Source organism: Ipomoea triloba, chromosome 3 (genome assembly GCF_003576645.1).
Source record: "Ipomoea triloba cultivar NCNSP0323 chromosome 3, ASM357664v1".
Lineage (NCBI taxonomy): Eukaryota > Viridiplantae > Streptophyta > Magnoliopsida > Solanales > Convolvulaceae > Ipomoea > Ipomoea triloba.
Window position 1 is genome coordinate 30,583,462 of NC_044918.1, and position 27,666 is coordinate 30,611,127.

At 33.7% G+C, this 27,666-nt stretch overlaps 3 protein-coding genes across 6 annotated transcripts in view; 1 reads left to right on the forward strand and 2 right to left on the reverse strand.

The window, feature by feature from the left end:
• The window catches only part of LOC116013351 (SKP1-like protein 21), a 7,225-nt gene extending 5,704 nt beyond the window's left edge, over positions 1 to 1,521 (reverse strand). The window contains exon 1 of the mRNA XM_031253041.1: positions 1,415 to 1,521. The gene's annotated coding sequence lies outside the window, so the exon portion shown is untranslated. The remainder of the gene's footprint in view (positions 1 to 1,414) is intronic.
• A 4,564-nt stretch (positions 1,522 to 6,085) lies between these two features.
• LOC116013940 (short-chain dehydrogenase TIC 32, chloroplastic-like) lies at positions 6,086 to 10,282 on the forward strand. 2 transcript variants are annotated; one of them, XM_031253907.1, is made up of 8 exons: positions 6,086 to 6,243; positions 7,192 to 7,423; positions 7,537 to 7,616; positions 7,693 to 7,846; positions 8,662 to 8,740; positions 9,191 to 9,287; positions 9,594 to 9,640; positions 9,761 to 10,282. In XM_031253907.1, the coding sequence occupies exons 1-8, from the start codon at positions 6,138 to 6,140 to the stop codon at positions 9,917 to 9,919; spliced, it is 954 nt and encodes a 317-aa protein (XP_031109767.1). In that variant the 5' UTR covers positions 6,086 to 6,137; the 3' UTR covers positions 9,920 to 10,282. The 2 variants fall into 2 exon arrangements, with proteins under 2 accessions (XP_031109767.1, XP_031109768.1); XM_031253908.1 differs by having other exon boundaries at positions 9,191 to 9,275.
• A 353-nt stretch (positions 10,283 to 10,635) lies between these two features.
• Positions 10,636 to 18,349, reverse strand: LOC116012645 (mitogen-activated protein kinase kinase kinase YODA-like). 3 transcript variants are annotated; one of them, XM_031252263.1, is made up of 14 exons: positions 18,162 to 18,349; positions 17,436 to 17,609; positions 17,189 to 17,340; positions 16,457 to 17,012; positions 15,407 to 16,141; positions 14,613 to 14,700; positions 14,474 to 14,536; positions 14,069 to 14,229; positions 13,881 to 13,956; positions 12,786 to 12,845; positions 12,594 to 12,701; positions 12,184 to 12,423; positions 11,908 to 11,999; positions 10,636 to 11,804 (listed from the first exon to the last, which is right to left on the reverse strand). In XM_031252263.1, the coding sequence occupies exons 4-14, from the start codon at positions 17,005 to 17,007 to the stop codon at positions 11,303 to 11,305; spliced, it is 2,676 nt and encodes an 891-aa protein (XP_031108123.1). In that variant the 5' UTR covers positions 17,008 to 17,012; positions 17,189 to 17,340; positions 17,436 to 17,609; positions 18,162 to 18,349; the 3' UTR covers positions 10,636 to 11,302. The 3 variants fall into 3 exon arrangements, with proteins under 3 accessions (XP_031108123.1, XP_031108122.1, XP_031108125.1); XM_031252262.1 differs by lacking the exons at positions 17,189 to 17,340; positions 17,436 to 17,609; XM_031252265.1 differs by lacking the exons at positions 17,189 to 17,340; positions 17,436 to 17,609; positions 18,162 to 18,349 and having other exon boundaries at positions 16,457 to 16,633; positions 16,720 to 17,006.
• Between the last annotated feature and the right edge of the window lie 9,317 nt (positions 18,350 to 27,666).

Genomic DNA, 27,666 nt, shown 5'->3' on the forward strand with positions numbered 1-27,666 from the left:
AAAAAAAAAAAAAAAAAAAAAAAAAAAACAAAAAAAACAATAATAATAATAATAATAATAATAATAATGCAAACATGCATTAATCAAGTTAAGGCCCGAACAACTAAAGTATCAATTAATTAAAAGTCACAGATGGTTGCTGTAATTGTATTAATGTTATTCCTGATAAGCCAAATTGTTCAGAGCCAAAACATCTCAACTGTTGGTTTGGATAAAACATCTCCATTTCATACTTGTTTAACCCTTGAACTTTAAGCTTCCAAGAAAATAAAATAGCTTACACAACATTTTGGACTATTTCAGCTAAAACACACACTATAAGTGAAAATGGGGGCTCCTATTCTCTGTAGTATATACATCTTTGTGCACATGTAGGTATCTCCACCATGCCCGTACGGGCTTAGCTCAGTGGTTTAGTTGGTAGTATTTGGGAGAAAAGACCAAGGTTCGAAACTCGGCCGCCGCAGTGTGGGGATTATGCCCAAAATAGGCAGATCCCTTGTGCACACCGGCATTTGGCCCTGTTTGCTGAGCCACTGAGTTACCGTGATTTACCTCCTCCCACATGCTCTGTCGGGCGTAGGGGGCCCTTAGGGTTGGGGATTCAACCTTAAGGGAGAAGGTATCTCCACCATGACAAAATAAAACAAAATAAGAATATATTTAATGCAAAATGAAATAAAGAATTTGTGCCTATCATAAAAATAAATGATAAATTCTTTTCTAACAGAGTATTTCCTTTCCAGTCATAGAACCCTCTGTGCACTATATTCTTGTTTCAATTTCGAAATAAGCTCTCTATGATGCAGTCATTTCAGACTTCAGTAAGTCAAGAACAGGATCATCTTCTAAATCAATTTTAGCAATGTTATTTTTCTTGTCGATTTTTAATGTGAGTTCAAAGAAACTTTTTCCTAGTCTACTTCCTTTTCCTTTGTATCAATAATTAAATCAAATAAAAAGATCCAATTATCTACAAGGAGAAAGAAGTGTCTGAGTGTCTGACCATCCGCCATGCTTTAATTACACTACATGATTTGGTTTTAACAAACTAATTACGCCAAACAAAAATCCATCCAAATTCTACTAGAACCCAATATTGAACTAAAGAAGCAGTTTTATTAGATTGAACGAACTAATTAGCCCAAAAATGCCATCCAAATCAAATAAATCCCCAAATTTGAACTGAAGAAACATTTCCAGTTAATTAAATAAACTAACTACACAGAAATGTGAGAAGAATCCAATCTTTAGCCGTAGAAACAGTAATAAGTAACTAAGAAAACTAATTACACCAAAAATGCCAGGTAAATCCGAAAAATTCCCATCTTTGAGTGAAGAAACAATTGTAATAAATTAGAATTGGAAAGATTAAATGCATTATTAAGATCAGAAAATGAAAATAATTGCATACCTGAAGCAAAAAATTTGAATCTTGTGTAGTAAAGTGTGGAAAGAAAGGGCGGAGGAGATAGTGAAAATGAAGCTCTGTTTTCAGGTGTTACTGTAATCCGTTTTCTGCATTTCTGAACGCTGAAGCAGCCCGGCACGTGATTTCAATTGGCACGTGGAGCAGGCTATGGCCCACGTCCATGTCCATCTCCATGACAATATTGTCTACATAGGATATCCAAAAGACACTCTATTTATCTATTATAAATTTTTTTATCAGCAAATATCATTTTTAGCCCCTCAACTATAATATATGTATTAATTTTGGTTCTTGACTATTAAAAATTTCATATTAGGTGCATAACTATTCAATTTGTATCACATTTAATCCTTGACTATTAACATTTTCAAATTAGGTGCATGACTATCCATTTTGTATCACATTTGCTCTTACCGTTAAATTTTCCGGTCAAATTTCCGGCAAAATCACCGGTGATCGAATAATTTATTTAATTTTTATTTTAAAAATTATTTTAATACTCCGTAACTTTTAAATTAAAAAAAACTTAAAAATAAAAAATAATAATAATAAAATAGAAAACGCCGGTCACTCCAATGACTTCGCCGGAAATTTGGCCGAAAAATTTAACGGCAGGACCAAATGTAATACAAAATGAATAGTCATGCACCTAATATGAAAATGTTAATAGTCACGGACCAAAAGTGATACAAATTGAATAGTCATGGACCTAATTTGAAATTTTTTAATAGTCAAGGACCAAAATTGATACATGTATTATAGTTGAGGGACTAAAAATGATATTTGGTCTTTTTTTATAAAAAATTACTCTTATTTTTTAAATAAATTTAAAAAATATCATTTATTTTTATCCATAACTTGTATTTTACTCGTGTTATACAAGTATTATGTATTAAAATAATAAAATGTTAAAAAATAAAACAATGTTATAATCTATACTATTAATAAAAACAAAATTTTTCATTTTAACTTTCCGCCCAAAATATTTCTATACTAGGTTTCCGTAATATTGTAAAATATGGTAATACAATGTCTATTCGTATACCACAATTGTATATTAAAATATGGTAATACAATTCCTAATAAAATATATTATTCTTTACTTTTCCTTTTCGTAATACAATTCTAGATTAAAATTACTGATCGTAATAATACAGTACATATATTTCTTGCAACGTAATCTATACTATTAATAAAAACAAAATCATCAATTTTAACTTCCTGCCCAAAACACTCCTATACTATTAAGATTTGCGTAATATTGTAAAATATTGTTATACAGTTCTTATTCGTACTACAATTGTACATTAAAATATAGCAATACAATTCCTAATATAATATATTCTTTCCTACTTTCATTTTCGTAATACAATTCTAGATTAAAATTAATAATCGTAGTAATACAATACATATATTTTCCTGCAACGTAATTTATACTATCAATAATTCATACTCTAAGCTACTGGTCAGTGAATTCTACTACAACATCACTGAGGCTATAAAGGATGTCACTTCCTAAAAGTTACACAAGATCTTTATTAGAGGAAAATGGTACTTCAGTCTTGAGGTGATAAACAGCTATTATGGCCGAGACTGCTCTAAAGATGACCAAATCACTGATTGGGATCTGGTAGCAAAGGCACTCACTAGAGGAGTTACAACACAATGGCCATTTGTTGAATCTGATGTACTTTACAGTGCTGATCTATCTTCAAAATTTGTGATTTTGCTTAGGATATCAACCTACAACTGCTTCCATATGCTCACCACTATACAATATAATATCAAATGAGCTGGCTGGATTTCTGTACAGGATTGGAATTAAGAAGAAGTTTAATCTGGGCCACAGTATATTTGAGCATGTCGTGTCTTTTGTCAATCCCAGAGAACAAAAGGTAAAATTGCCTTTTTCCAAATATGATCTATGGAATTCTTACTTCACAAGGATTGAAGCCTGAAGGAAATGAGATTGTTCGATCATCGTTGTTGTACAAAGTTGATGAAAGGCTACAGGGTGGAAAGCATGTAAAGGATGCTAAGCCAATGACAAAACCAAAAGAAACTCTTATGGTTGATCAAGGTGAATCATTGCTCACCCCCTATGCTCGTGATCTAAGGCAATTAAAGGTCCTGAAGGTGATGATTGCAGAGTTAGAGACCATCAATTGATTGGTCAATGGGCAATTGGAGATTGCCAGAACAAAGCTTGCAAGAGTGTTACTGCGTCTAAGTTTGTCAAAAGGCGAGTCTGAGACCTCGACCGAGAGTGGAGGAATAAGTTACTTTGGCTATTATTCAGCAATCCAGGGGGAGTACTAGGATTCAGGGGGAGTATCTGCTACTTCTGGAATGAAGGAAAAATGTGAAAGAGGAATTTTTTTTAGTTGTTATTTGTGTTTTTAGTTACTAAGTTCTAGATTACAGGCCTAGCATAATGTGTGTACTCTAGTTAAATGGTCTATTTTTGGGTCTGTAATAGTTTGTTAAGACAATTGGTCCTTGGTAGGACTTTCTTTACTTTGCTTATACTATGCTACTCTTTACGGTTTTAATCTCTGATGTATTTTCGTCCTTATTGAGTTGTCTTGCCAAATAAACGTCAAAGGGGGAGTTTGTTAGGTTTTAAAGTCTAAACCCCACTGATGTAATTGGCTGATTTATTATGGCAAATTAGATAGGGTTATGTCTAGAGTCTGGTAGTGTTAAGAGTGAAGATCTGATTGAGCAGACTCTACATCAGAGTGTCCGGCATATATCCGTTGAAGCTTCACCGACCTATTCTTGCTGAGCTAAGCAAAGCGGTTACCGACAAAGAGGTGATATTACAAGAAAGTCCTCATCAATTAGACACCAAAAAGGGTATCATGGCAATTATGCAATGAGGGTTCGAATATGAAGATTACCATGTTATCAAAGTCAGAGTTCTATAAAAAGGTGAAAGATGGTTCAAGAAGAGCGAGATGAATTATTATCGATTAAAAGAAAGTAACCATCTTCTCATAGCTCTAAAGTGTTTGACTCTGACCATCATTGTCTTCTCAAGGAATTAAGATCTGGAGTTTTGAAAGTTGAAGATCTTGAGAAGACAAAATCGTTTGATGCTTAAACTATGGACGTAGAGGCCATACACCTGTGGATTAGTGAAGGGTGAGTCATCAAGACGGACTGCATCCCTAAGCGACTGCCTAGCGCCTAACGGACTGAATTTGGCCGAGTTAACTCGCCTAACTCGGCAAAGTTAGCCGAGTTAACTCGGGCGAGTCAGCGTTGTTAATATATATATATATATATATATAAACATAATAAGTGTGAATGAAGGTTATACCCTCCTTCATTTATGTCATTTTTTCGGTTAAGTTTTTTTGTACATTATGCTATAAAAGTTGTAGTTAACAATGTATTAGACAAACATACACATACCGTTATAACTTCCGTTATCTTTTCTACTATTGTTGCCATGCACATGCATGCACTATATATTTTCTTATTTTCTTCAATAATAATATATATACGCTATACACATTATATATTGAAGTTATATGTTAGTTATTTCCTAAAATATAAATATAAAATTTATAAAAATATTTTACATTATTATTATTATTATTATTTACAATAATTTAAATATCTAAAATCTAAATAAATTTAAAATTTTAATATAAAATATTAAGATTGGGCACCTATTTTTTGCGCATTACGCATAAAAAAACTAGTATATATGTATGTATGTATGTGTGTGTGTGTGTGTGTGTGTGTGTGTGTGTATATATATAATATGAGATACACCCACACACATGCACTATTTTTTTTGTTTTTATAGATCGCTGCATAGGCACTAGTCTACCACTCGACTAGCGCCTAGCACATACTGCAATCATGAATTTTTAATAATTATTTAAACCATTCTATTGCTTTTTATTTTCCTTTTTTGTATTCATTGAAGTAATAAATATATAGTTAGAATATAAAACAATAAAACTTAGCCAAAAAAGAATTAAGTAATCATAAACACACCCTTAGGTAACCCGTAAAATGACTTCCAAAAAATGTTTTCCGAGTTTTCGGTGTTTGGCAACATCCAGAAAATGTGGTCAACGGAAAATGTTTTCCGTTGACCAAGGAAAATCAGTTCATTTTTCTGGAAAGTGACTTACGAAATTTTTTTTCGTAAGTCATTTTCCAAAATCGCCAAAATGGTCATTTCACATGTTCTCAACCAAAACCAAATCATATCACCCATGACCATGGACTAAGAAGGTGAAAACCGCCGAAAACTTTTGTTACGTTTTTTTATAATATAAATAAATTCTATTTTTAATAAATAACATTATTTTAATATTATTATAATTTTTTATATTTTAAATAAAATAATTACCATGCTTAATTATACAATTCTATTCATTTTCCAGAAAATGAACCAAACACACAAAGACAATTTTTCATAATACATCCAAACACTAGATTTCGAAAAATGACTCATTTTCTAAAAAACATTTTCCAAAAGTCATTACCGAACTTAATTGAAATTGATGTGTAGAAACTAGAGTTGCGTGTGGAAATAGAGTGAAGGAATATATGAACAAGAAGTAAACACGTTCCATCACCTTTTTTATAGGATTGGGGTTTAGGATACAAAAGACGAGACGATCTGATTTATAAGCTGTAGCATTACATTTGACAGTACATAATAAGATAAGAATTAAGAATGTGGTTCTTCAGAAGAAACGGCCCATCTGGATTCTCCTACTCTTCCACTGCTGAGGAGGTCACCGCAGGGATCGACGCCTCTGCTCTCACTGCTATTGTTACTGGTCACCTCTCTCTCTCTCTCTTCCTCTCTCTATATATACACAGTTACACACACATTACACGTGGTGGAGTCCCTTTGCAGCATTTATGGATGCGGTTGTGCTAAAACACAGATTTTTTGAAAATTTCAAAGACAAGCTAGGTTTGATCAAGTTTCTTAGTAATTATTAAAGTTGTTTTATAACTATTTCATACCCTAAAGTTGAATCCTCAGCCCCAAATGGCGCCCACACATCGACCTTACACTCTATTTGGGAGGATGTAAATTACGATAGCTTTACTAGACCAAATTGGTCATTTGCACAAGGAATGTGCCCATTTGAATATAATCTTCACAGTATTTAGGAGGATATAAATTACTTAACTCTATAAGACCAAATTAGCCGTGTGCACAAGGAATGTGTCCATTTGAATATAATCTTTACATTATCGCTGTCGAGTAGTGAGTTAAGTCAGTACGGGCGAATTGAAGGAATAAATGAAGAATTCATACAGGCAATAGCCTCTTTGTTTGAACTTGGACAATGGGTATTTGAATGTCTTGAAACTAAGATCCCGTTTTATATATTTTATATAGTATTGATGTTGGAAGGAGGCGGGTAAAGGGTCAAGTCCAGCAATTGGTGGTAGGGGATTGTGAAGGTTCAAGTCAGTACCTTGTCTTTCAAATATGTGGCGGTATATATGGAAATAAAGTTAAATATTCGTTGTGAGGTATAGTTTTTGGGCCTACTTGATCCTAACTATTGGCTTAGCCAATGTAAGAACTGTTGTACATTCTTCCTGATCTTTGGTAAAATTTTAGAAAGTAAAGTTTTTGATGTATGAAATTAGTACTCGAATTGAATAAGATTTACCATAGGAGCTGCTTTTGAAAATTGAAATGTTGGGGATAAACTTTGCAAAGAATGGTTCTAGGATGAGTTTGCTCATAGTCAATACAAATGCAGGAGCATCAAGCGGGATTGGATATGAAACTGCCCGTGTTCTTGCACTGCGAGGGGTGCACGTTGTCATGGCTGTTAGGAATATGGGTGCTGGGAAAGAGGCGAAAGAGGCTATTGTTAAGGAAGTCCCCCCAGCCAAAATCGATACTCTGGAGTTAGATCTCAGCTCACTTGCATCAGTCAAGAAATTTGCGTCTGAATTTAAATCATCGGGTCGTTCATTGAACCTTTTAATGTAAGTAAAGATGAGGGGAGAACTATGTTGTTTTCCAATTATGTTGATTTAATAATGTGTTTTCTGAAACATTGTTTAGAATTTTGGACTAACTTTATCCTATTCGTTGTAAGAAATAATGCAGGAGTGATGGCTACTCCATACACGCTCTCTAAAGACAAGATAGAACTGCAGTTTGCCACAAATCATTTAGGTATGAACATAGATGAAGGATGAACATCGGGGCCTGCATAACAGTCACTGTGATCAATTTTCTCTTCATTTTGCAGGTCATTTTCTTTTGACCAATCTCTTGTTAGACACTATGAAAGAAACAGCCCGTAAATCAAAAAAAGAGGGAAGGATTGTGAATGTATCATCAGAAGCTCATCGATTTGCTTATAAAGAGGGAATTCGCTTTGATAAGATTAATGATAGTGAAAGGTAACTTAAAATTCATTTTTTGTTCTGTTTAGATCAAGCGTTTTTGGCAGTAGTAATGGCCAGTTGCTTGCATTTTTATTTGCTTATAACATTATTGAGTGCGGACTGTTGAGCATATATATAATACTAGTTTTTCTTATGCGCGATGCGCAAAAAATAGGTGCCCAATATTAATATTTTATATTAAAATTTTAAATTTATTTAGATTTTAGATATTTAAATTATAGCAAATAATGATAATAATAATAATAATAATAATAATAATAATAATAATAATAATGTAAAATATTTTTATAAATTTTACATTTATATTTTAGAAAATAACTAACCTATAACTCCAATATATAATATGTATATATTATTATTATTGAAGAAAATAAGAAAATATATAGTGGATGCATGTGCATGGTAACAATAGTGGAAAAGATAACGGAAGTTATAACGGTAGGGTATTTTTGTCTAATATATTGTAAAGTACAACTTTTATAACATAATGTACAAAAAAACTTAACGGAAAAAACGGACATAAACGAAGGGTATAACATTCATTCACACTTATTATGTTTTTAGATATAAACATAAATGTGCAATCTAACTATCAACTTAAGCTTTTAGTTGAGATGGAGCATATGCTTCAATTTGGTATCATATCCAACCTCATGTTAAAGGTCACGGGTTTGAATCTCCACCTCACCCGCACACGACTATCAGCTTAGGCTTTCAGTTGAGAATTGTTGCTTTATGTTGCAATATTGTATTACTTGGAGAGGTCGAAAAATTTATTTTATTTATATATTTGTGATCCCTATATACAGTTACAACAGCTTAGGGGCTTATGGTCAATCAAAGCTTGCTAACATACTGCATGCAAAGGAGCTAACAAAACGCTTAAAGGTATTAAGATTCAAAATCTCAAAAGGTTTTTTTTTTTTAACTGTCTAAGAAACATTTAGAGTATCCTGCTGCATCTGAACCAAACCTCATAATGCCTATGCTTTCATGTGCATCTAGCATTGCAGAAACTATCAAATTCTGAATATTAACCATAAAGAAACTATTATATAATCCCATTCCATTCCAATATTTAATTAGCAATGATACATAATTTTTTCCAATCTCTGATTAGATTGCATAAACTACTTCGGAGATATAGCGAATGGAAATGAAGCATGGAATCTTCCCTTTTGGCTTGCTCTTTTGTTTTTTTCCTTCTTAACCTCAGTATTTGAAATTTCTGAATTTTAGAAATTACTGTCACCTTGTGATTTTGACTTTAGCTTAGCCAACTTGGCTGGACTCTGAATTTTATAAATATATAAATATATTTTTTGTTTCTTTCAACAGCTAGATGGGGTAAACATTACTGTAAATGCACTTCATCCTGGTACAATCACAACCAATCTTTTCCGTCATATGGGCATTGTTGAAGGTAGTTCACAAGTTAAGTCTTATGCTTTTATATTTCTACTTGTTGGGCAGAGGCCGATAAAGGGCCAAGCCCAGCAATTAGTGGCTAGAGAATTGTTGGGCGGAGACTGGTGAAGGGCTAAGTCCAGCACTTGCATCTCGAAAATGTGACGGTATATAAGGAAATAAAGTTGCATTTTCGCTACGAGTTGTAGTGCCTTTCAGTAGTTTCATTTGAATTCTTGTGCGCTCTATAGAGCCCCCCTCATCCCGACCACATAAGATAGTGCAAAGTTGAAAAAAGGCATTCATCTGATGTGTCTCCTTCCACTTGGTGCAGGTCTTGTTAGTAAGGTAGGCAAATTTGTGCTAAAGAATGTTCAACAGGTAAGTTCTTTTTGCATTTTAAACCATGCATTTGGGTTTGGATACATCTAGGCAGATCAAACAAATGTAGAAATTACAACGATAAATGTCGTTTGTTTTTTCTTTTGTGTTGTCTTGAAGGGGGCATCTACAACCTGCTACGTAGCATTGCACCCACAAGTGAAAGGGCTAAGTGGGGAATATTTCAGTGACAATAATATTGCCACGACGACTGACCAGGCTATGGATAAAGATTTGGCCAAGAGACTCTGGGATTTCAGCATGGATTTGGTGAAGTGAAATTTTATTTTATTGTTCTACGCATCAGCATGGGCGTGTTTTGTTAACTTATTATATAGTTTGTGACAAATGCCAAATAGCATTAAACACGTTTTGTAACCTTTCGAGTTCTTAGCTAATGGCGATTTGATTAGTGGCCAAGGACAGAGGGATTGCCTCCTACACTCCCCTATGCTACTGTTGAGCGGAGGCCCATGAAAGGTGGCCAAGTCTAGCACGTGGCTAGGAGAGGGTTGAAAGAGGCCCGGAAGTCTAACACCCTGCTTCTAAAAAATGTGGTTGTATAAAGAAATAAAGTTGTCTTCGCTACTAGCCATAGTTTTTGGCATAATGGTAAACGTTTAATCACACAATATTGTGGTAGCAATATGCCCAAAATTTCATTGCGATGCAATAACTATACAATAAGTACACAAATTATTGCAATACCACAACCTCTTTTCAAAAATGAGAAGAGGCAGTGTAATAAGCATGCTAATATTCTTCATTTCTTTTTCCTTTATCAACTCTGATCCATTCTTTATAAATTTCCATTAGAAAAGAAATGCAACTTTAACATGTGCATAATTACTTTATATTTATTGATTATTCCCACAATGAGTTAATTATACTTTATTTTTCTTCTAGATTCATTCAACAATGTTCTTTGGAAAAAAAAAAAAAAGAATAGCACACTTTAGAACTATCAATCAAGCAAACAAGAAGTCAGCTATAAGTAAATTGAGAATAACTATAATCTTGATTGCTTGATCAGCATAATCCTGAATATTTTCTGTACAGCCCCTCAACTGAATACTGAATATATCCCCATAAAGCCAAAAAAAGATGGATGAGAAGCAAAACAAAAGTCCTACACCTACTACTCAAAATTCAGGCTAACTCTTTTCTCTATCTTTGCTCCATCATAAATATACAAGTTTGATACAACAACTGTCACTGATGAATCAGCTATACATTGAATCGCTGCCTTACCAAACACAAGTGAATCCTTCATAAATGCCTGCCTTGGGTCAGTTAAGTATCAAATTCAATCTTTTGCACCAGCTTTAGCTTTATACAAGCTAGCTGCTCGTGTCCAGAATCCAGATATGCTCAATCAGAGAAGGTGGCAGGAAGCAAGCTTGTCTTTGAAAGGGTGGCACATCAATGGCAGTTCATTTTCATTGCAGCCAGCTATCTCGTAAGGTATACCATTACCCAATGAAAGTGATAAGAAAAGAAAAAGAAATCCTCAAACAGGTCAGTAATTGAACAGTCCTCCCATTGATTGACACCCTTAACACAAACCAGCTTCCTTCACTCACTATCATTAACTAGTGAAGTTTACCCCTTCAATAGTGAGATTGGCATGTTTCCCTAATGGCTTTCTGAATAAAACTGGCATCATGTTCCACCCGTTCGGCCTGCCAAGGGATGGCAAGGACTTAGATCTAGTGGGGGAATCAACTTGACATGATCCCTTAGGAGTTGCTCAGAGACTCGATTGGCCAAGACTGACTGACCATTGTTCAATTCTCCGCTGGTGGGCCTTCCAAACAGCTTTGCAAGAGCATCATTTTCAGTGGGTTGCACATCCCACAAAGCATGAGCTCCCGATTGCATCCCTCGGGAAGCATCGGGTTCCCAATAGGAGGGGGCATTAATATACAGACCCTGTGAAAGATTGGCAATGCCCTCTTGTAAGTAAATTGATTGATTGAAGTGATGAAATGGGATTGCACCATTCCCTCCGGTGAGTGGTGTGGATGAGCCTGATGCAGCAAGAGGACTTGATATTGGTGATGGGGACATCCTTCCATTTAGGTGTTGAGGTGACCTTGGATGTAAAAGAGGGCTCCCAATCGGAGAGACAGGGCATGATATGTTCCTTGGAACATGGATTTCACTGGACAACAAAATATGAGAGTCAGATAACAAGCTAAGGTCACTGCTATACAAAGTTCTAAAGTTCCTTGCCACCAGCATGTGTATGAAAACATGAAAGGTACCTGCCATAGATACTAGACTTTGAAACTCTGAATGAATGGATTGCGAGTCTTTCTGGTTCAAAGCAAGGTGTATTCCTCGCATGCCCAATGGCCTGAGATATAATTCATGAATGACAACCATTGAAAATTCAAAGTAAGCAAAGGACACATAGATTAGCAGGCATACCAAATGATTTGGTATGAATGAGATTCCACAATACAGGTCATAAAAGGCATTTAATGTTTACAATTTCAGAAAAGGAAAACAAGAAGAGGAAAATGATTAAGATACATTACCAGAGATTTCATGCCATCCATGCCAGCAACAGGTGGATCAGATTGCATTGAAGATATAACAGGTTTTTCTGGAGGCACAGCATTTTTTACAAAAGGATGATCCAATAGCTGAGCAGCAGTTGGACGAGACCGTGGTTCACGCTGCAAACATTGCCTGATAAAATCCTTTCCCTCATCAGACAGGTGCTCCGGAATAATAGGTAGTTCTTTACTATTCCCAATCTTGAACATGGCAGCAACCTTTAAGCCAGAACATAACACAGGTTAAGGAAATCCAAAATATCAAACATGTAGCTTTAACGCGTACCTCAAAGGCTCAAAGTATAGTCAATCTTTGATATAAAACTTTTCTATAAAAGACTAGCGAAGAAACATTTAATATTGAGCACTTCAAGTGCAGAATTACTAACCCCTTCATACTGGCTCCAAGGCGGCTTTGATGTAGCCATTTCTAAGACTGTACATCCAAGACTCCATATATCAACAGCAAGGTTGCGTCCGTTTGAATTCTTAATGACCTGAGCAATGACAATGAAAACTTTCAGCATCAATGACTGAAAGCACAAACAAATTTTTAACAGCAATATACTCAAGTTCCTAACCTCTGGTGCCATCCAATAAGGACTACCCTTGAGTGATAATGGGCATGACTGCCCTGTAATCTGCACATTCAGAATTTAGGGAAAAAAGCAAAAGGTTTTACAATCAAATTTGAGATATGAAACTAGCAATTAGTATTCATGAGTCACGACCAAAAGATATGACAGACTCTTAGCAAGGCTGAAGGCACATATCAGTTCTCATGCAACAAATGTTAACTCACAATGTTAGAATGCACACACTTTTGTTACCTTGGTTCTATTCTTCTTAAAGAAAGCTGAAGAAATAAATCATAAATTAAGGTCGGTAAGGTAGAAGTCAACCAACTGAAGGCAATCTAAGAGATGGTTTGCTGATGCGGGCTGGGGACATGGATATGATGCAGGAAACAATACTTTTATCAATCACAGTATTTAATAAATGTTTTAGTTAGATTAGAATTACTTAATAGTTGGTTGTCATAGTCTTTTAGGTGTTCCAGTTATTTGATTCAATTAGAAAACTTTGTCTTAATTAGTTATCTAGTCTTAAAGTGATTATTAATTATTGGAGTCTTGTATTTTCCCTATTATAAAAAGGGTGAATTAATTGGATTAATGGGGAGCAGAATTTTAAATCCCAAAAGGGGACTAAGGGAGTTTTGGGATCTCAAGCAAACCCAACATTGAAGTGTGGCAAAACACTTCTTCCTATTCCTTATTCTGCCCATGACTTAGACCATAACATTTGCACATGTTCAAAGTACGCCAAATTAAGAGGAAGCATGGTAGTATCAGGCTATTAGGATATAGCAAGAGAAATGTGGACCAAAACATGGGTAGTTGGGTACATGTGAAAAAACAGAGAAGCTAGTGGAAGGGGCTTAACATCGACTTAAATCTTTATATAGGACTGAATCGAAGAATAGAGTCCATGTAACCAACAAAACTAGCTTGAGATTAAGGTTTAATTTAGTGTTGAAATTAGGAAAGGCGATTGCATAATGCAAAGACCAGCTTTCCCTAATTGATATTCCTGATTCAAGCCCATAATTGAAGCATTCTAATTTTTTAAATCATCTAAGCTAGCAGAGTGTATTCATCTACTACTTTACTTACATGCTTTGCCATGCCAAAGTCTGCCAACTTAATGCGTCCATTTGGATCCACAAGAATATTTGCTCCTTTGATATCCCTGCCAAACATTTTTAAATGGGTATGACACTAATCAGTGTTCGTTCAAATGCTTCTAGAAAGTGATATTTCAGTAGATTTATCCAACGTCCAACCGCACATATCAGGACTACCTGTGCACTGTCTGTTTAGCATGTAAATATGCAAGACCAGATAGTATTTGTTGAGTGTAACTACGGATAGCTGTTTCTCCAAATGCCCCATATTCTTGTAAAAGCTTATAGATAGAACCACCAGATACATATTCCAAGTATATATACATCATATCACCAACCTGATCCATAAAAAACTTTCAGCAAACGAACAACCAAAGCATCATTTCCACAAGTTTCATCATCAATACAACTAACATGTTTAAATCTGTATAAAAATACTCTGTAATAGAACCACTGTTTTAAGATTATTTCAACAACTCTGTGATAATGACATTCTGTATTTCATCTCCATAACTTGAACTCTTTGAATTTACATACGACTCAGAAGGGATTAATTATGAAATTCGCAGGTACAACACTAACCATTTCAGACCCATAATATTGAACAATGTTTGGATGCCTTAACCTGCTCAATAATGCAATCTCCTGTAAGAATGATGAGTGGTAAGAACTTGTTACACATTAGAATCCAACTGCATAAATTGTTGGATGATAAACTTACTTGGGCTAACTGCTTAGCACTTTCCTTCGATTTTGCATCATCAGAAAATAACGTAACTTCCTTCATTGCACACATTTCACCACTATCACTGAACCAACACACAGAGTCAAGGGAAGGGGAAAATATAAGAGGCTGGAATTATAAATGTTTAGTAAATGGAATCTGAAATTCTAAGCATTCACCTCTGATATCCATGTTATATAAAGGTAGGCGTATAAATGAGCCGAGCGGTTCAAGAGCTGCTCGCGAGCCGCTTGGTCAAAGCTCAGTTCAAGCTCGGTCAAATTCGAGCTTGAGCGGCTTGCTTAATAATCGAGCCGAGCTTGAGCTCTAATGTCTTAGGCTCGTGGCTCGACGAGCCGCGAGCGAGCAATATATATATATATAATATTATAGTTTATTTTTAATTGAAACATAAATTTAAAATCAAACAGGTTAAATTTGAGCTCAAAATCGGACTCGAACTTGAGTTCGAGCATGAACTTGAGCTCGAACAATCAAGCTGCTCAAAAATTGCCGACCTCGAGCTCGAACTCGAGCCGAGCCTTCGTTAACGAGCTCAAGCCACCCTAGGCTCGAGCTCGGCTCGGCCCGTTTACACCCCTATATAAAGGACAAATCCTATTTGATCAAGTACCTTAATTGTGGGCAGACATTAAACAAAGTCCATTTACATATATACAAGTTCTCTAAGTGAGTTAGAATACCAAACTCCCCTAACAGATTAAAAGGTATGTCCATCTTAAGAAACAATGAAGAGCAAAAAGCAAGCACATATTGTAGGTCACATATACCTGTTAAAACCAACATATACATGTCCAAATGTGCCTCTACCAAGTAACTTTCCCTTTTTCCAGCGTGAGCCAGGACTTGTCAGATTCTCTGCTTTCCCTGGACTTCTGGCCACTGAGGGAGATGCAGTAGCTGAATTTGAATGGGAAAATGGTAATGAATTTGACATTCTAACAGGAGGAAGGGGCAAGGGATGACTTTGTTGTTTCCCATCATCAGGCCAGCAAGTCTGGGATTCACAGTCTCTGCCTCCAGCCCTGGGATGGATTGGTGTGACTGCACCACTTTGAACTCTGGAGCTACGTCCAGGACTTCTCATTCTGGGACTAGGGTTTGGAGAATACTCAGGGCTTCCTCTACTAGGTTGCAAAAATAATTGTCCTGGCATATCACCTCCCATCGAATTATGCCCAGAATTTTGACCTGAGCCAGGGCTTGAACATTGGCCTGATCCAAGCAGAGGAATATCAGGAGGTCTTCCTGCCCATAACATTGAACCAGGAACTTGCTCATTTCCAATACCACTCATTGGACTTCTAGAGGGACTTGACACTGAGCTATCTGGAGCACTGCGAAAAGCACCATGACAAGGGACCTGTAGATTGGCCACAAAGCTATTTAGAGGTCCCCTTTTAGGAGATGAAGAGTTGACACATCTGCTGGAGGAAAGATTAACCAATCCTGTTGCCTCTCTTCTGCTTATTTGTCCAACAGGAGACTGGTCCTTAGGAATCACACTTTATTACAGGAAAAATAAGTATCATGTCAATCAAAGAGGAATTTTTTGGCCTCTTGGGCAAATAGGCAGAAATAAAAGATGAAAGTAAGATAGTACTCCATAGCAGAACACCAATCACAGTAAATTATAGATTCACAGCCAGATTGAATAACAAATGAATGAACAGAAAATAATTGTTTTAGTTTCAATCTCCATTCCACACATCCCTGCCCCCGTCCTCTCCCAAACGCACACAAAAGGAAAAACCTTTAAAAGAAGGAGAAGAAAGAAAGAACACAATAGTTTCTTCCAACGGTTTTCTGCATTTGCTCACCTGGATGGGCTGCGCAACGCATTTTTGCCTCCAATTTCACAATCAGATGCCAGAGGACTACGTTGACGGGAGTCAGTCAGATCATCACTCTCTACAGAGCATTCACTTGAAATTGATGCTACTACCAATTCTCCATCAACATCTGCGGGATCCAACCTGCGCATGATACATCGAGGCCTAGGTATAGGCAAATAGAGGGCTGGCTTAGAACCCTTCCCTTCTCTTAGCTTTTTTGAAATGATTCCAGAGTCTGTTCGGACTACCTTTGCTGAGTGCAGGTCCGGAAGTGGGAGTGGTTGGGCCGAAGGCCTTTCTGCAAAGCTTTGACACCTTGATACATGTTTGGAAGGTGATGATGATCTTGATTCAGCTCGGGATAGAGAACCCTTCTCTGAAACTGAGTCATTACCATGCCTTCGAGATCCCCCAGGCTTAATAGCAGACTTACTATCAGATGGGTTTTTTAATTTTCTATGCAATGTACCAATGAAACTTTCTTTATTTTCTTTCTTCTTTGCATCCTTTGATGACTTTGGCCACCATGAAGGCATATTTTCTGGGGATATAAAAATAAAAAATCAAACAATTGTTAAAACATATTCACTCAACATACAAACATAAATGCAACACAAAAAAATATTAATGAAATCTGAAAAAACCAAAACAAACAAACAAACAAGTCCAAAAATGTTACAATCAATTGCTAAACAAAAGATTTGCATGGAATACCACCTTAGCTTGTTTATCAACTAAGAGTTGAAAAATGGGATCCCTGGCATTGTGTAGAGTATGTGATGGATTTACAGCAAAGGTCTTGAGAACCAAAAATGGCATACACTATAGAAACAGAGCATCATACATTTCAAACAACTGTAACAGCCCACCTATATTTTCAGTTGATTAAGGAAAATATCAGGAATTAATCAATTTCCAGTTAATTAAGGTAATAGATTTGGCCATATTAATGTAAAGATCAAACCTTCCTTCACATTCCTAATGTTTGGCCTGAAAAATGGAATACAGATAATGTGGCAATCAAAAGGTGACCCTTTGGAAGCCAACTCATAGTCATAACAGCATTTGGCGCTCAGTTATGTGGGTAGCCAAGCCAGTTTTCAAAGGTATTTGTCTAGGGTTCAAATCTCATCTTCCTCTGGGATTAAAAAAGAATCAAATATCATTACTTAAAGAACCTTGCTCTGTAATATCAATTATCAACTGCCACTACTGAATTGGATCTCTCAATACGGATATCAAATATAAACCCACCCCACCCCACCCCCCAAAACAAGACACCGCACTATTTCAGCCCCATTTCTGCCTTTACAATTTCAACAACTAAAACCATCATCTAATCATCTCTCACTACCAGAAACCAAACAAATTCCAATAACTCAAAGTTAAGCCGAACTTGATACAGTGAAGAAAGATACACCTTCCCTGGAATTTTATAAAACCCATAACTAAACATATAATTTCTTCCTCCATTTTGCTAGGTCGACTACCCGGTATCCCAGAGAAAACAATTACTAGCCGATCCTGCTGATCTGTTACTCTTCACCAAAGCAAATAACCTCAATCTCAGTACATCGAATAAACAGTTCCTTTACCACAGATCTAGCAAGCAAAATACAGTTAACAGCTAAAGCACAGATTTCAATTTTTTTGAATTTCACAAAGTACGGAAATGCTAGCAGAAACTGACCTCAGCTTCTTCCTAATCGCATCGCGAGAAAGCAGCAAGCTCGCTCCGGATTTGAGCTCTGTACGGAAAAGAATAAAGCTCAAATGGAAACCCTAATTTGCGAGAGTGAAAGAGAATGAGAGAAGTTGCAGAATTCCAATCAGAGAGAGAGAGAGAGAGAGATTTAAGGGAGCAATGAAAAATGGAAGTTCAGGGCTGTGTCTGAACGATGAATTTTTGGAGTGTAAATGATTCTTAATTATTAGTTAATGAAACGGAAATTAATTTTATAAATCCGATATAATTAAAGTTGTTTTTTTCTTCTTTTTCTCTGTTTAATAAAAAAATACTATAATATTATAAAAATATAATATTTTTAAAATAAAATGTAATGTATACCTAACTTAAGTTAAAAATATATTTAATCCATTTTATTTTTAAAATGAATAATGATATTTTCATTCTAAATTCATCTCTTAATGTTTGTCTCTTGGGTGATCCTACCACTAGTTAAAAAATGAGATCTACTCCATAGTTGTTAATTAATCAAATACAAACAAAGTTAATCACATATCGTCACATAAAGAGATTAATATTAAGGTTTGTGATGAAATCAATACTTGTAAACTTAAAAATGACTTTTGAAAGTCAATTTTTGAAAAAAAAATTTGTGTTTGACTATCAACAAAAAATACTTATTATGGTAAAAAATAAATTATTTTAGCATAAATTGTGTTATGAGATTTTTACTAGGAAGACATTTTCTGAATTTTTATTTTATGCCCAGTTCTCTCTCTCCCTTTCTAGTTGAGTCAATGGGCGAGTTGGCTTGCCATTATTTTTAGTTATTATTTAAACTAAATTGAGCTAATTTGGTTAAAATATAAGTTTGATTGGCAAATTATGCCATTGATCAAGGTCCACCTTACATTGTGGACTTTAATCCAAAACCACATTCAGATTATGTATATATAATTAACAAATTATGTAAATAAGGTGAAAATACATAATATGATAATCATAATAAGTACATAATTTATTAACTAAAGGTACATAATATGTTAATTGTAGGTACAAAATACATTAATTGTAATATGTACATAATTTATTAATTGCAGGTACATAATAGATTAATTTTAGATGGTCGAGAAGAGGTCTAACCCGAGTCGGCAACGATCAGTTCGAACCCATCTCGTGCTATAGGCTCGATGCCGACCACTGTACGTATACTTACCCTGAAGAATAATCCCTGAACTAATCCATCCTTAGTTTCTTATGGTTGAAGTAGAGTTCCTTGGCATTGTGGACATTAATTTGCATTGTAACATAAAATTAAAGTTGTGCTTTAATAGGATTGAGGAAAAAATAAAGTTCATGTTAGATAGGATTTTCCGTGTATAGTAAAATCGTCACGTTTAATTCTAAACTTTCAATTAAACCATATGTTGTCCTTCAATTTTCAGGTTAACTACTTATGATCCTTCAACTTTCAAATTTTAACCAGTCATGATCCTAAACTTTGTTGTACTTAAACTAACAAGATGACCACAACTTGTTAAAATTTGAAAATTAAAGGAACATAGGTGGTTAATTTGAAAATTAAAGAATCACATGTTAAATTGAATGTTTAGTACTAAATATGGCAGTGCCACTAAACTCGAAGAACCCAAATTGACATTTATTCAAAGACAATATTATATATATAGACTCTCAATTTTTAGTCTCACCTTTTAGTCACACACTCAAACTTCTTATGCAGACGTGTTTTGGAACCCACAAGATGAAAATAACATATCATTACTTGTCACACAAGGGAGTAAAAGTGAGGAAATATGAATTCAGAATATATGTATTAGAACTGTTAATATAATTAATTGGCCATTGAAAGAAACGTAAAAGTGCAATTTGACCACTGAACGAAAAAAAAAAGTGCAATTAGGTCACTCAACACTCCAAATGTATGCAATTTTACCTGATAGCATATTAACACCCCACCTAGCAGGTTGCATGTTGACGTGGACGATGATTGGCATTTTTGTTTTAAATTTCCTTTTCATTTCTTCATTTTATTTTTGAAAACCCTTTTCTAGCATAAAATCTGCTGCAATATATATTCAATTTTTTTTTGTTAAGATATATAATCAGTTTATAATTTTATATAATAATTAAGATGTTAATAAATAGAATGAAACATGATTTCCTTCGCAGTGCACTACTTTGGAGCTAAATTAAGCAAAAGGTGGACCAAACACTACTTTGGTGCTAAAACCTCTTCATCGTACACGTCCTATCATTATAATTTGCAAAGAATCTGTTGTAGTACCTAGTTCTTTTGTATGAATATATATACCCTTCAAATATTTTTCAGCGAACCAAGCGGACTACAAGAAATTGAAATTGCAAATTGATGAAGCTACGAACTAATAAACTTCAATTTGATGAAACCCCAAAGCAAAAATGAACCAAATAGGGATTTTAGGTGTGATTTGAGAATTTCACAGTTGATTTGGGGATTTCTGTGAAGTTGTTTTTTTTTTTTTTTTTTTNAAATTGTGTTATGAGATTTTTACTAGGAAGACATTTTCTGAATTTTTATTTTATGCCCAGTTCTCTCTCTCCCTTTCTAGTTGAGTCAATGGGCGAGTTGGCTTGCCATTATTTTTAGTTATTATTTAAACTAAATTGAGCTAATTTGGTTAAAATATAAGTTTGATTGGCAAATTATGCCATTGATCAAGGTCCACCTTACATTGTGGACTTTAATCCAAAACCACATTCAGATTATGTATATATAATTAACAAATTATGTAAATAAGGTGAAAATACATAATATGATAATCATAATAAGTACATAATTTATTAACTAAAGGTACATAATATGTTAATTGTAGGTACAAAATACATTAATTGTAATATGTACATAATTTATTAATTGCAGGTACATAATAGATTAATTTTAGATGGTCGAGAAGAGGTCTAACCCGAGTCGGCAACGATCAGTTCGAACCCATCTCGTGCTATAGGCTCGATGCCGACCACTGTACGTATACTTACCCTGAAGAATAATCCCTGAACTAATCCATCCTTAGTTTCTTATGGTTGAAGTAGAGTTCCTTGGCATTGTGGACATTAATTTGCATTGTAACATAAAATTAAAGTTGTGCTTTAATAGGATTGAGGAAAAAATAAAGTTCATGTTAGATAGGATTTTCCGTGTATAGTAAAATCGTCACGTTTAATTCTAAACTTTCAATTAAACCATATGTTGTCCTTCAATTTTCAGGTTAACTACTTATGATCCTTCAACTTTCAAATTTTAACCAGTCATGATCCTAAACTTTGTTGTACTTAAACTAACAAGATGACCACAACTTGTTAAAATTTGAAAATTAAAGGAACATAGGTGGTTAATTTGAAAATTAAAGAATCACATGTTAAATTGAATGTTTAGTACTAAATATGGCAGTGCCACTAAACTCGAAGAACCCAAATTGACATTTATTCAAAGACAATATTATATATATAGACTCTCAATTTTTAGTCTCACCTTTTAGTCACACACTCAAACTTCTTATGCAGACGTGTTTTGGAACCCACAAGATGAAAATAACATATCATTACTTGTCACACAAGGGAGTAAAAGTGAGGAAATATGAATTCAGAATATATGTATTAGAACTGTTAATATAATTAATTGGCCATTGAAAGAAACGTAAAAGTGCAATTTGACCACTGAACGAAAAAAAAAAGTGCAATTAGGTCACTCAACACTCCAAATGTATGCAATTTTACCTGATAGCATATTAACACCCCACCTAGCAGGTTGCATGTTGACGTGGACGATGATTGGCATTTTTGTTTTAAATTTCCTTTTCATTTCTTCATTTTATTTTTGAAAACCCTTTTCTAGCATAAAATCTGCTGCAATATATATTCAATTTTTTTTTGTTAAGATATATAATCAGTTTATAATTTTATATAATAATTAAGATGTTAATAAATAGAATGAAACATGATTTCCTTCGCAGTGCACTACTTTGGAGCTAAATTAAGCAAAAGGTGGACCAAACACTACTTTGGTGCTAAAACCTCTTCATCGTACACGTCCTATCATTATAATTTGCAAAGAATCTGTTGTAGTACCTAGTTCTTTTGTATGAATATATATACCCTTCAAATATTTTTCAGCGAACCAAGCGGACTACAAGAAATTGAAATTGCAAATTGATGAAGCTACGAACTAATAAACTTCAATTTGATGAAACCCCAAAGCAAAAATGAACCAAATAGGGATTTTAGGTGTGATTTGAGAATTTCACAGTTGATTTGGGGATTTCTGTGAAGTTTTTTTTTTTTTTTTTTTTTTGGATAAAGAATGATTGAAGCTTAGTTTGCCTAGTACATGGTGGAAGAAAGGGTGAAGAAAGATTAAAGAAAGAAAAGAAAGGACCAGGTGCGTACTGCAGTAGATTTTATGCAAGAAAAGGGTTTTCAAAAAAAAAAAAAAGAAATGAAAATGAATTTTTTTTTTTAATGTCAAGTTATTTTCCATGTAAACATGCAATATGCTAGATGGGATGTTAACATGCTATCAGGTGAAATTGCATACATTTGAAGTGTTGAGTGGCTTGATTGCATTTTTTTTTTTCGTTCAATGGCCAAAGTGCACTTTCACGTTTTGTTTAGTGGCCAATTAAGGTTTAAATTAGTCACTGTATGTAACTTGAAAGTGCAATTAGGCCACTGAATGAAAAAAATGTGCAATTAAGCCAATAAACACTCCAAATGTATGCAATTTCACCTGATAGCATGTCACGATCTATTTCTTCAGGTTATAATTAAATTAAATAATTATTTTAATGATTTTTAATAAAAAATAAATAAAAATAATATAAAAAAATAAAACCGCGGGACCCCTCCTTCGTCGACCTGTCCTCCCGCGGTTTTATTTTTTTATATTTATTTTTAGTTTTTTATTAAAAATCATTAAAATAATTATTTAATTTAATTATAATCTGAAGAAATAGATGGTGATCTGCTATCAGCTAAAGTTTGTCTCCACTCAGGCTCCATCTCATGCCTCCCATTTGGAAAAGTCACTACATGTCACTTGACCACAAGATCATTGGCATTTACTTATTTATTTATATATTTAAAATTTAAAATTTCGATTAATCGTTCGGTTAATTTAGTTAACCGAAGTTTCGAACTGAATTAACCGTTAACTGAAACTTTTAACCATTAACGGAATCGAAAAAGTTTGATTAACCGAACTTTGTCGGTTCGATCGGTTAACTAAAAATTTATCAAAGTTTGTACACCCCTACAAATCAGTAATAAATGAATATTGATGTTCCATTCATCTTTTAACTCCGGGTAGATTAGTCAATTCATAAATAATGTTTTATTGCCATGTCATGAGGTAAATCTACGAAAGAAAAATATATTATTTTTCTAAAATAAATTTATATTAAAAAACACTCAATTTAGGAAATTTTTTTATCTAAGAGGTGGATTCAACAAGAAATGGAAGATGATACCCCATTTTATATTGAAAAATACCAATAAATAAATATAATTTTCCCATTTTACTTGACAAATTTAAAAAGAGTCCCTTCTATTTTTATTTTTTTTTTTATCAAAAGAAGAAACTAAAAAAAACTAGAGAAAATTAATGATACACAGCATCCCCATAGGCGGGGGGACCTCGCACGACTTGAACGCCCCTTTGATCATCATGTAACAAAGCAACTACATTGGTTGGGGCGTTTTCAATATCCAGAAGACTCCGTCGGCTTCGTAAGCCTAACTTTGCAAGGGCGTCAGCAGCCCTGTTTTGCTCACGAAAAACATGTTTGAAATCGATGAAAAGGAACCGGGTTGAAACCGCTTTGCAACGGTCAATAATGTTTTGCACTCCATTCATCTGACGCCCATTTGTTGTGAGTAAATCAATTATAGATTTAGAATCACTTTCCAAAACCACTCGTCGAAATCCCATGCGAATCGCCTGTTGAATGCCATGCCAGACCGCCCAAGCTTCAGCCTCATCTATGGAGCAGACACCAATGTTAACGATGAAACCTCCTCTCCAATCCCCAAGATGGTCACGAAAAAGCCCTCCACAAGCAGCCTTTCCGTCTCCAGAGCGGCTACCATCAACATTAATTTTCACACAACCTGTGCACGGTTTGCTCCAAGAAACGACACACGAACTCCCTGCTCCGTGAACCAGGTCCGGACCTTTTGCTTTGGAGAAAGCACATGTGATCTCTGTTTCCTGCTTCGTTAACCAGCACAGTTTTTGATCATTCGGCAGACGACTATGGTTAAAAATGCTATCGTTTCGCCATTTCCATATCCACCAGAGCCGGATGGCAAACTTTTCCGGCCAGCCCTCCTCGAAACCCATACGCTTATCCCCTTGAAGATTCACAGCTAACCAGTCCTCCCAGCTCAGTTGGCGTAACTTTGCAGTCATCGTCAAACTAAAAACAGCTTGCCAGATAGAGACGGCTTCATCGCAGTACCGGAACAGATGCTCACAATCCTCGGGTACCCCTGCACAAACCGAAGAATCAATGTTAGATGTAAAGAGTCCCTTCTATAATAATGAATCAATTGTCCCTTTCAGGAATTTAGATAACAGTGATGCAATTTTTTTGTATTCAAAAAAGCGATGCAATTTTTTTTTTTCATAAAAGAATGTGTTTTCAATTAAAAAAAAAAAAAAGAAGGAATGGAATAACAAAAAAGAATATCCATATAAGCGTTGCGGATCTACGGATATTACTAGGATGTAATATTGCCTTTGATCATTAATTAATTAATTCATCCATCATATTTTAATTTTCTCGTTTATTACATAAGAAAATACCAATTAAACTAAATTTTGTTATCAAATAATTTGGCATTTTTAGATTAACAAAAATTTGACTATTGTTATACTTCAAAGTTTTTTTTTTTTTTTAAATATGCATACTAGATATTAAGAAATTTTATTAAAAAAAAGTATTACTTATTTTCTTTAAAAAAAAAAAGTCATAAATTTTAAAGATATACTCCCTTCATATATAAATTTTTTACTCTTTGTCTTAGTAGTGCCAGTCATGATTTTTGTTTAGTGGGATCAAAAAGTAAATAACATTTTTATACATCAAAATAGTTTGAATGTAAAACAATTTCAAATATAAAACACATTACTTACTCAATGCATGTTCAAATTAAATAAAAAATGAAATTCGAAATAAAAATTTTAAAAAAACACCAAGACAATTGTGAGTTGTTCGTCAAAACTATTTCTCAAATTAAGTCAACATCCAACATTTCAACACAAATGCACAACAAAAGGGAATCAAAATTGGAATAAGAATCAAATTTTTTCCCTCTATCTAAATATACAAACTATTCCTATGCAAATTTACAATAAGTTTCGTAAATTTCATAAATACTCATTTTTTAGGCACCGATTAAAATAATTCTTAGTCACATCCGTAGTACTAAAAATATTACTTTGAATTTTTTATAAATAAGATATAATATTATTAAACTCAAATAATTAAAAACAATGTGTCCACAACACAAAAGATTTAATGATTGACTTAAAAATTAACTATAAATTTTATTGTTGAATACCAATTGACAATTATTAGACATTATTTATAATAATTATTGTGTCCCGTGTAATATACTAAAATTATTAGGTAGGATTTTTATAATTAAGGTATAATTTAATTAAATCAAAATTATTTAAAATAATGTGTCCACATTACAAAATAAATTATACTTACCTTAATAATTAATAATTAATAAAAAAAATAAGAAGAGGAAATCATATAAAAGATGTCATACAATATCTTAAATAATGTAAATTAATATAAACTTTAATAATTACTTCGAAATCAAATACAGAAAATATTGCAGGAAACATTGACGAGATTTTACTTTTCGACTCACCTGAGAAGTTTACTAGAAAAATTTACCTTTCGGTCCAATATTTTCCCTACATTTTACACTCTTTGGGTGTCTAAGCTTGAAAAATATATATTATTTTCAATGGTAAAAGTAATATTTAATGTGATACATAGTGATTGATTGTCTATGAACATAAATAATAATAATAATAATAATAATAATAATAATAATAAAATAAAAAAAGTATATGAGCATTTATGAAATTTACGGAACTTATTGTAAAACTTCATATGAATAGTATATTTAGAGGGGAAAAGTCTGTAAAGAAAGTTAAAAATTTTGATATTGGATTGCTCGATTTTAACTATTTATATTTGTAAGAAAAATAATGTATAAATTTTAATTTTATAGAGTCTAAAAAATGAAAATAAACAAAAATGAAATAAATAAAATAGTTTTTTCCAAAATGGTCCCTTGACTATTCTCAAAATGGTCCCTCAACTATTGCTCAATATTTATTAGGCTAACAATAGGTAAATGGACGAAAATGCCCTCCATTTTAACACTGGTTTAACGGAATATGTAACAGAGGACCAAATTGGGTGAGTTTTTGAAAGTCGAGGGACCACATTTGGTGCAATTGAAAGTCGAAATGCAAAATTGAGAATGAGCAATAGTCGATGGACTATTTTGGGAAAAAACTCAAGAATCAAATATATACTTGGTAATGATAATGAGTTTTGGTGAAAAAATATTTTGCATGTTTAGTTGCAGGGTGTAATTAGAATGATTATCATTATTGATGTTTGGTTATTTATGACTCTATAATGAGAATAAATGTTTTAAAAATACAAAAATAAGGCAATTGGTCCTAATATAATGACATATATGAACAAAAAAATCAAAACAAAAATCTAAAAACACTAATCCAAACTCAAAAATCATATTAGCAATTAGATGAAATGATACCCATTTTTAATTAGGGAATTAGGCTTTTAATTGCCAGTAATCAAATCTCATAGTTGTGTTTTAAAAAGTTGTCAACCAACAAACACTAACTATGATTTTGATTCTATTTCTTGGTGTGTAAACCCATGAACCAAACACACCCTAAATGTAGCAATGTTACAATAGGCAAAGACTAAACATAGAACTAAAATTAAAAGAGTAAAATTAAGGGTGTGTTTGGTTCGCACATGAGATTCAAAATTGAAATACGAATCAAATACTTGGTAATGTGATAATGAATTTTGGTGAAAGTATTTTTGCATGTTTGGTAGTAGGGTGAAATTGGAATGATTACCAATATTGTTGTTTGGTTATGTATGATCTTATAATAGGAATAAAGGTTTTAAAAATACAAGAACAAAAAATCAAGACAATTTATTCTAATATAAAGAAATCCAAAGCACCAATATGAAAAAAAATAAATAAATCTAAAAGTACTAATCCAAACTTAAAAATCAAATTACCAATTAGGAGGTGAATAATGGAACGAAACCTTTATTTTATTAGGAAACGTGTTTTCTAATTAATTGGTAATCAAATCTCACAGTAGTGTTCTAGAAACATGTTAACCAAACAATAACAATGACTTTGATTCTCAATCCTG

What these genes read in the sequence shown, in the direction of transcription:
- LOC116013940 (XM_031253907.1), top strand. Translation starts at nt 6,138, where the DNA reads ATGTGGTTCTTCAGAAGAAACGGCCCATCTGGATTCTCCTACTCTTCC. An exon ending in TCTCACTGCTATTGTTACTG is followed by an intron (nt 6,244 to 7,191) that starts GTCACCTCTCTC and finishes ATACAAATGCAG; the next exon opens with GAGCATCAAGCGGGATTGGA. An exon ending in TGCTAAAGAATGTTCAACAG is followed by an intron (nt 9,641 to 9,760) that starts GTAAGTTCTTTT and finishes GTTGTCTTGAAG; the next exon opens with GGGGCATCTACAACCTGCTA.
- LOC116012645 (XM_031252262.1), bottom strand. Translation starts at nt 17,007, where the DNA reads ATGCCTTCATGGTGGCCAAAGTCATCAAAGGATGCAAAGAAGAAAGAA. An exon ending in ACTTTGGCATGGCAAAGCAT is followed by an intron (nt 12,846 to 13,880) that starts GTAAGTAAAGTA and finishes CTGAATGTGCAG; the next exon opens with ATTACAGGGCAGTCATGCCC. An exon ending in TGGATGGCATGAAATCTCTG is followed by an intron (nt 12,000 to 12,183) that starts GTAATGTATCTT and finishes ATTATATCTCAG; the next exon opens with GCCATTGGGCATGCGAGGAA.